Here is a 9582-nt window from a genome sequence, read left to right as displayed (position 1 = left end):
AAAAGAATTGGTGGAGGACAGGGCAGGGCACCCAGGCTCCGTCTGAGCACACAGACTGTGATGGAGTTCCTGTGGGCCCAGAAGGTAGGTGGTAGTGGGGGATGGCCACACCTCCATTCACCAAGTGGGTGTGGGGTATAAGAGTAACAAGAGGAATGTCGTACGTTTTCAGTCTTATGGGTCTGGAGTGTCCTTGGGGGTTGCTGGAAAGCAGAATGTGTTCTTAAGCCCCAGGAATCTGTGAGAGTGCTGTCTCTTTAAATATGCAAAATAGTCAAGCTGCTTTTAAACCTTCAAAATGGCAGCGCTCACTGGACCAGCTAGAGTCCACAGCTCAGCCCGCCTTTCTCTTCACCTTCTCCGTTTATTCCCTAGCCACTGTGCATAGTCCTCCATGCAGTCCCTGGCTAGCAGGGCTGATTTTTACGTTAATTCTTAGGTCCTACCACCACTCAGGAATCTCCAAGCTGTCTGTGCCGTCAGGATCGCTCAGGATCGCTGCCAGACCACAGCTCCATCTGTCTCCTTTTTTGGTATTTTCACGCAAATTCTTCTGCTAGTTGGGGTTTAGTCCACTTCTATATCCTTCCCTTCAAAGCTCAGGGGTCCAGGATTATCTTCTGTGCCTGTGTTAATTGGTTTCCCTAATCTTTGTTGAAGAGGGTCTGTGTAGTCTTTCTGCCTAGTCCTCCCTCTTGCTGGAACCCAGGTTACAGACTCTTATGGATTAAATCTCAACATACAGAAAACAAAAATCTTCACAACTGGACCAATTAGCAACATCAAGATAAATGGAGAAAAGATTGAAGTTGTCAAGGATTTCATTTGACTTGGATTTGCAATCAGTGCCCATGGAAGCAGCAGTCAAGGAATCAAATGCTGTATCACATTGGATAAATCTGCTGTAAAAGACCTCTTTAAAGTGTTAAAAGCAAAGATGTCACCTTGTGGACTAAGGTGCACTGACCCAAGCCGTGATATTTTTAGCCACCTCATATACATGCAAAACCTGGACAATGAATAAGGAAGACCAAAAAAGAATCAATATCTTTGAATTACAGTGTTGGAGAAGAATGTTGAATATATATATCATGGACTACCGGAAGAATGGGAGCTCTGGTAGCATAGTGGCTAAGACACTTGACTGCTAACCAGGAGGCTGGCAGTTCAAACCCACCAGCCACTCCTCGGAAGGAAGATGGGGCAATCTACTTCCGTAGTGATACTGCCTCGGAAACCCAAGGAGGGGTCACTATGAGTCGGGTCCGACTCGATGGCACATAACAACAACAACCAGAAGAATGAACCAATGGGTCTTGGAAGAAGTATAGACAGAATTCTACTTACAAGGGAGTGTGGCAAGACTTTGTCTTAAATACATTAGACATGGTATCAAGAGAGACAAGTTTCTGCAGAATGATATCATGCTTGGTAAAGTACAGAGTCAGTGAAAAAGAGGAAACCCTCAAAAACATGGATTGATGCAGTGGCTGCAACAATGGGCTCAAACATGGGAACAATTGGGAGGATGCCCAGGACTAGACACCTAACAAAAACACAATGACAATGTCAGTCTAATTGTTAGGTTGTTAGGTGTCATTGAGTTGGTTTCGATTCATAGCAACCCTACGTACAACAGAAAAAAACACTGCCCAGTCCTGCACTATCTTCACAATTATTGCCATGCTTAAGCCCATCATTGCAGGCACTATGTCAGTCCATCTCATTGAGGGTCTTCCCTTTTTTGCTGACCTTCTACTTTACCAAGCATGATATCCTTTTCCAGGGACTGATCAAAGTATTGACAACATGATCAAAGTATGTGAGATGAAGTCTGGCCATTCTTGCTTCTAAGGTACATTGCAGCTGTACTTCCTCCAAGAAAAATTGGTTTGTTCTTCTTGCAGTCCATGGTATATTCAATATTCTTTGTCAACACTATAATTCAAATGCATGAATTCTTCTGTGATCTTCCTTAATCATTGTTCAGCTCTCACATGCATGTGAGGCTACTGAAAATACCATGGCTTGGGTCAGACACACCTTAGTTTTCAAAGTGACATCTTTGCTGTGGAACACTTTAAAGAGGTCTTTTGTGACAGATTTGCCCAATGCAATATGTTGTTTGATTTCTTGACTGCTGCTTCTAGGGGTATTGATTGTGGATCCAAGCAAAATGAAGTCATTGACAACTTTAATCTTTTCTCCATTTATCATGATGCTGCTTACTGGTCCAGTTGTCTGGATCAGTATAGATTACACATGTCAGTATAAGGAACTAAAAGGACTCCTGATTGTGCAGTGGTTAAGCACTTAGCTGCTAACCGACAGGTCAGTGGTTTGAACCCACCAGCCACTCTATGGGAGAAAGCTGTGGCAGTCTGCTTCTGTGATACTTGGAGCTGTGTGCCAATTTGGATGGACCACAATTCTGTATGGTTTAAGCAATTGTGATGTGAGTTATTCCCATGATGGGATCAGAAGTATACATTTTGAGCAGCCAATCTGTGGAAAGGGAGTTTCTCTATGGGTGTGGCCTGTTTCCAATGTATTTATGGACATCCTGGGAAAAGAGACGCTCTTCTGTGGGTCGGGATCCTGTTGTGTTGCCTACAACTGTCTGTGAGCGAACAATCTACCATTCGGCCTGGAAATCTTGGATTCGTCATTTGTTGGAGTCAACAGCTGGCATACTGCCTGCCAACCTTGAGCTCGTCAGCCTCTGCAGCTGTATGAGTTGGGAAAAGCCTCCAGCTTAACAACTGATCCAAGAACTTGGGATTTGCCAGCTTCTATAAGTGTGTGAGCCATTTTCCTAAGATAAATTTCTCTTTCTCTATATGTATATATAAGCTTTACTGGTTTTGCTTCTCTAGAGAACCCAGCCTAACACAGCTTCCATAAAGATTTACAGCCTTGGAAACCCTATGGGGCACCTTTACTGTGTCCTATGGACTGGTATGAGTCAGAATCAACTCAATGGTAAGCAATATAGTCATTCAATGAGGTCCTTTTGCAAGCAGAGCTTTGTTGTAACAGCTGCAGATTAAGCATTGGCTCAGATGAACTGAACTGAAGTATAACCCATGTCAGAATATATAAGTTAAATTCCGTCTGCTTATATAATTTCATAAATGTACCATATTTCATTTATGCAATCATTTCCTGCCACTCATTTTTTTTTTTCTAATTTGTTTGCCTCAAGAAGGAATGGACACTCCATTATATATGAATCTCAGAGAGCAGTCTGACTTGCATTAAAATTTTCAGTGGGCCCAAAACTGGTGTTTTAGCACAGAATTTGCTAAGATGTCAGGTGGAGGCCATATACCCTAGCTTGCTAGCAACACCCAAGACTGGATCGACACTCCTTGTTTTTGTTAAAGGAGCCCTGGTGATGCAGTGGTTAGGCACTGGGCTGTTAACCAAAAGGTTGGCGTTTTGAACTCTCCAGCCACCCTGTGGGAGAAAGATGTGGCAAACTGCTTCCATAAAGATGTGCAGCCTTGGAAAACCTATAGGGCAGTTCTAGTGTGTTACTACATAGGGTCACTATGAGTCAGAATCAACTTGATAGCAATGAACTATTTTGTTTTGGTTGAGTTTCATTAAGAGCATTCCATCCACGTCACCATTTGTTGTTCTGGGTACACAAGGAATAAACAGAGTTTTCAGCCCAATAGCTCTTTATGAATTTATTAATTCAGAAACTACTCTGGACTAATCCCATTTTGAGTTACTTCAACAAATTTGGGAACACAAAGGGAATAAAACATTGAACTGGAGTACCCCTTGTCTGTCACAATACCAACTTACCTATACTTCTGAAATAAGTCAGCTGTAGGTAAAGCCACGTGGTTATCCCAACCATTATATCCCTGGTGGCACAGTAGCTTAATGTGCTCAGCTGTTAACCAAAGTGGTTGGTGATTTGAAGGCACCAGCAATTCTGTGGAGAAAAGATGTGGCTTTCCATGATGTAAACTCTTTGGGGGCAGTTCTACCCTTCCCTGTAAGGGTTGCTGTGAATTGAAATCGATTTGATGACAATGGGTTTGAGTTGGTGTTTGTTGGTGGTGGTTTTAAATTCCTTAGGCAAAAAGCTATAATTATTGTAGGAGTCTTGCACAAAACAGTGTAAAGCATTCAACAAGAGTTGTAAACAATCACAAAATACTTATCAGAGTGAATGACAAAAGCAGTAAACCCACTGGTTTTCCCCTTCTCTGAAGCAAGAGCCAATATTTCCTAAATGAAGGTCTCAAAATTGAAATAATAGAAAGCCTTCCAGTATTTGTTACTTATAGAATCTATGGAGGAAGCTTAATGATAACCTTTCCATGCTTCCAGTGTTTGGGCCAAAATTAAATACAAAAATATGCCCACATACGTTCTGCAGCATTTATTTCATCACCAAATGAACTATCAACTACACAAATGAATGTGTGGTTTTTACTTCACAAATCATGATGGATATAAGAATAGGGATGAAAGGAAAATGTGAGTTCCATCCTCCGGTAAAGTCTGTCATAGAATACACTAATATTTTACATCTGGCAGTGTTTTTTGAAAACCTTTTTATCATGAAAGTGTGGAAAAGCATTAAATGATTTCCCCACAAAATTGTAACATATTTTATAATTATGTAAGACTTTACCTGTGACTACAATTTTACAAGGATTGTCATTATTTATATCCCTCAACAGATCAGAAAGGCTGTATTGTCAGGACCACATAAGGAAAACAAAACAGCAAAACAAATACCAATTTCCAGGGGTGCACAGTGTAAACAAGGCAAAACCAGGAAGACAAGTTGTTTGGGCCACAGCGCTACTCCAACCAAACCAACCAAACCCACTGCCATTGAGTCGATTCTGACTCTTGGGACCCTCTAGGACAGGGCAGAACTGCCCCCACAGGGTTTCCAAGGCTGTAAATCTTTACGGAAGCAGATTGCCTCATCTTTCTCCCATCAAGTGGCTGGTGGATTCAAACCATGAACTTTTTGGTTAGCAACTGAGTGCTTTAACCAGTGTGCCACCAGAGCTCCTGAGAGCTACTCTACATGACTTAACAAAACAAAATAAAACAGTTGTTCCGAAGTCAATTCTGACTCCTGGCAATTCCATGTGTGTCAGAGCAGAACTGTGCTTATAGGGTTTTCAATGACTGATTTTTCAGTAGATCTCCAGGCCTCTCTTATGAGGTGCCTCCAGATGGACTCGAACTTCCAACCTTTTAGTTAACAGCTGAGTATATTAACTGTTTGCACCACCCAGGGCCTCTGTTTCACATCATAGTCAACCATAATCTTTTATGGGATAACATATTATTCTCATGCTGAATACCCCTTGTTGATACTCATTACAGATTTATTTCTGTTATTATTATTAGTTCTGGGAACCAAATTCTGCTTGGTCACTCAAAAGCAGAGGTACTTTACTAAAAAGCAGTGTTTTTACAAACCTTCAAAATGTGAAAATAGGAAAATCAAATGAGATGGATTGATAGAATAGCCACAGCAATGGATTCAAATATGCCAATGATCATAAAGATGGACAAAATTGGGCAATATTTCATTCTGATATACAGCCAACTCAATAGCTGCTAACAACAGCAACAATGATAAACTTACCTAGCACTGAAGCAGGGAGATAGAGGAAAAGATAGAAGGAAAAAGTTTTATGTGGGCCCTGGTGATTCAGTTTTCAAAAATGCATAGATTCCATGTACATCCACAGAACTGAAGGGCTGGACACAGGGAGGACTTGGCAAAGATTCAAATATTATTGTCTCTCTTTTTTTTTAAATTCAGCCCTGGAAGTAGATTCCAAGAATGTGTACATTTTGCTTTTCCCAATATTCTTCTCATTACAGATGCTGCAAAATTTATCAGCCTCTGAGGGTCAGCTGGTTGTCTTTGAATGCAGAGTGAAAGGAGCTCCATCTCCAAAAGTTGAATGGTACAGAGAAGGGACCTTGATAGAAGATTCTCCAGATTTTAGGATTTTACAGAAAAGTAAGTTAATGTTTTAAAATAATTTTTCTGATAATTCTCTTTTTTTTTATTATGGTAAATTTATATGTAACAAAACATTTGCCATTTCTACAGCCTTCACATGTACAGTTCAGTGACATTATTATGTTCATAATATTGTTCAACCATTACCATTAAGCTTTCTTGAATTTTTTATAATTTGTTCCTACAAATTTTCTCATTCACTTATTTTTATAACTATTTAGCAACTAACTAAAAATGTAAATGACTGAAAAGAATAAAATAAAATTCACCGATAGTCATGCTTCCCAAGACTCTCAAATACCGTTAATATTTTAGTGTAAAATTTCCAGAATTTTACCAGCCTTATGTTTTTAAAATAAAAATAAAATCATATTCTTCTTTGTAAATGTTTTTCACTCAGCATTTTATGAACATCTTTCCTTGTTAACTAATATAGATTTTTCTTACTTTTAAAAATAAACAGTAACATTCCATTTCATATTTGCTTAATCTCCTATTGTTGAATATTTAGATTGTTCACAAGTTTTTACTATTGTAAACTGTCTGTCAATGCATGTTCACAGAGCAAATTTTTGTGAATATCTATAGGTATAGCCTTGGAATAAATTTCTAGTACTGGAACTCCTAAAGTAAAATAAACTCACACTTAAAAAATTTTCATATATATTGCCAAAATGCCATCCCAAAGGTTGAGCTATATTTAGGATGATCACACAATTTATCATCCAAACTGAGACATTTCTTAGAGTGAAAGAGGATGCTATTAATAATTTCACAGGGGTGCCAGACTTGAACCATGTCTTCCCCAGTTGAACTAGGACACATGTTGCCCTAGCTGTATTATACTACAATCAGCAAGTTATGGAAATACCTTTGCCTCACACCTTCACCAATAATGGGTATTAACTTTTTTTTTTAATCTTTACAAATTTTATGAGCCAAAACTGGGAACACTTGTTTTAATTTGCCTTTCATTAATTAGATGTGTTAGAGAACTATTTCCATACTTTATTGAGTGTTTGTATTTCTTTATTTATAGATTGCCTGTTCATATCCTTTGCTCATTTTTACATTCAATTTTTGTTCTTTTTCTTATTGACTTGCAATAATTATTTAGATATTCAAATGGTTAATTTTTTATTTCTTATCATGTATGTTTCATGCAGTGCTTTCACCTTAATCCATTTCTGCCATAAAATAAGTTGAAATTTATTTGCTGCATTATTAGTTTCTTTCTGCCTATCACAAAATCACAGCACTTGGATTAGTATCATATATGAATCAGAACTACTATCAGGTGTTAGCAGCAGTGTAGCAAAAAAGAAAAAATAGGAGCTCTGGTGGTGTAGTGCCTAAGGCACTTGACTGCTAACCAGAAGGCTAGTGGTTCAAACCCACCAGCCACTCCTCAGAAGGAAGGTTGGGCAATCTATTTCCATAGTGGTAACTGCCTCGGAAACCCAAAGAGAGTGTCACTATGAGTCAGATCTGGCTCAATGGCAGTGAGTTTGCTTTTTGTTTTTTGAGCAGCAAAATAATATATTCTGAAAAGCATTTAAACTGAGAAGAAAAAAAAAACCTTCAACAATTTTATCAAGGTAGAAGATCATAACTAAGTTCAACATATACTTCTTGAGTACCTGCAATTCAATAAACATTAATCAAACACCTGCATTCAGTACTGTGCTGGACACTTTCAGGAATGCCAAAGAATTTTAAGAAAACCTGCTCTCAGGAAATTTATCTTGAGGATCTTGATATTTGCAAACCTCAGAGCAGGAGGTTTAGTTTACATTATTTTAAGGTAGGAGAATCCAAAGCCAGGAATGGCCTCTCAATCTTCACAAACCCTTTTTCAGGTAAGGCTGACTGAGTACCAATAAAAGCAAGTCATATCTGAATCCCAGCTAACAAAGTAAGTTTTCCCCACCTGTGGTTTACATACCTCTAGTGGAACTCAGGTATGGCCCCACATGTGGTGACATCATTGATTTAGCTGCTCTCTTGCTGCCCTCCTATAATACCCATCCTGTCCTTGTTGCTTAGATCATCTGACTTAGCAATCACAGATGAAACTAATCAAATCACTCCTAAGTATGCCAGAGACTATAAAGCTCTGTAAGAAGCTTCTGATGAATATATAGCCTCTCAGTAAAATAAGTGCTCAAAATCCTCTTTTTTTTTTTCCTTTCAGAACCTCGGTCCATGGCAGAGCCAGGTAAAGGATCATTTCCATTTTAATTTATTAGTATGTGTTCAGTGATTTGATAAATATACGAAAAAAAAATGAAAATTACTCCTCTGTCAAGAACAAAGAACAATTACAGTTTTAGAAAAAAGAACCAAATCAACTCTAGCTATTATAGTACAGAAAGAGAAAGAATGGAACATGTGCAAATTTGGCATATATCTATTTAATACCTAATATGTATGGAGTTAGTTATTGGTTATTGAGGATTGTTTCTTAGGAATATTTTCCCTTGATGCTCAGACCCTACTCTTGATTTCCCAAACTTGGCAGAGCAATTTCCTTGATTCAATTTCAATTCTAATTCTACCACATGCGTGTCTCCAAACTTTCACATTGGACTTTGAAATTTGCAGAGATTCAATAAAATGTCCATGATGTTATTAGATCTGCTTGGGAAGATACTAAAGATGAGATAGCAGTACCATTTAGTAGGTGAAGGTCTTACCTCTAAAAAATGCAAATCACTCACAAACCACTTGTATACACATCTAAATGCCATCTCTAGTGGCTGTCCTAAAAAGTCAGATTGTATCTGTATTCCTGGGTAAGTATTTCATTATTATAATTCTCTATTCTGACAACTGAATAGAAAGGCATTCCTGAAGAAGATCTTGGGCATCCACGTTGCATACTTGGCCCTTGGGGATACATAGTAAAGACCAGAAATAATCCTTACTCTTGTATGGCTTGTAGTGGAGTAGTATTTTTCCCTTGAAAATATTTTAGGCCTTTGACACTTTGATGCCAAACTGGCTTTTTCATAGGTAGTCCATGCACAAAATAATTTCAGTCATTCAAAAGAGATCCCTGCTCAAAATAAGTCCAGCTCCATGATTCCTAAAGTTTCACAATTAGGGAAACTTCCAACTTATATAAGCAAATACTTTTTGCAAACAGAATAACTTATCTTATCAGGTAGATATAGTGTAGTATAGTGAGAATGAATTTATCAGATCATTTTCTGAGAGCAGGTTAGTAAAAGACAGAATAATACCAGTATGTCCACAATACTGCATTACCGTTAACACCAAACACCAGGCTACAGATAAACACATAAACATCTGAGAAGATCAGAAGGGGGTCATTGAACAGAAGTGTACTCTAGACCAAGGACAGATTCAGCTGAGGCCAATCTTGCACAGATACCAATGATACAAAATACCTGCAATCCTTACAGAAACAACAGAAGACAGACATAGAGCAATCCCTCACAGCCAGCCAGACACTGTGGGAGAGAGATCCAACGGATCTACCGACTCAGGACCATGGTATTGGGGGACACCAGACTCAATTGGCACAATAAAATACA

General features: G+C 38.6%; 1 protein-coding gene across 1 annotated transcript in view; it reads left to right on the top strand.

Annotated features, from left to right (window-relative positions):
• The window catches only part of MYPN (myopalladin), a 118365-nt gene that overhangs the window by 45606 nt on the left and 63177 nt on the right, over positions 1–9582 (top strand). Inside the window, exons 6-7 of the mRNA XM_007940692.2 lie at positions 5878–6019; positions 8217–8240. Coding sequence (XP_007938883.1) covers positions 5878–6019; positions 8217–8240 — 166 coding nt within the window. The remainder of the gene's footprint in view (positions 1–5877; positions 6020–8216; positions 8241–9582) is intronic.

The sequence above is a fragment of the Orycteropus afer genome, unplaced genomic scaffold (assembly GCF_000298275.1).
Source record: "Orycteropus afer afer isolate SDZICR_OR568_19922 unplaced genomic scaffold, OryAfe1.0 scaffold00070, whole genome shotgun sequence".
In the NCBI taxonomy this organism is placed as follows: Eukaryota; Metazoa; Chordata; class Mammalia; order Tubulidentata; family Orycteropodidae; genus Orycteropus; species Orycteropus afer.
This window is presented reverse-complemented; position numbering and strand designations above follow the sequence as displayed.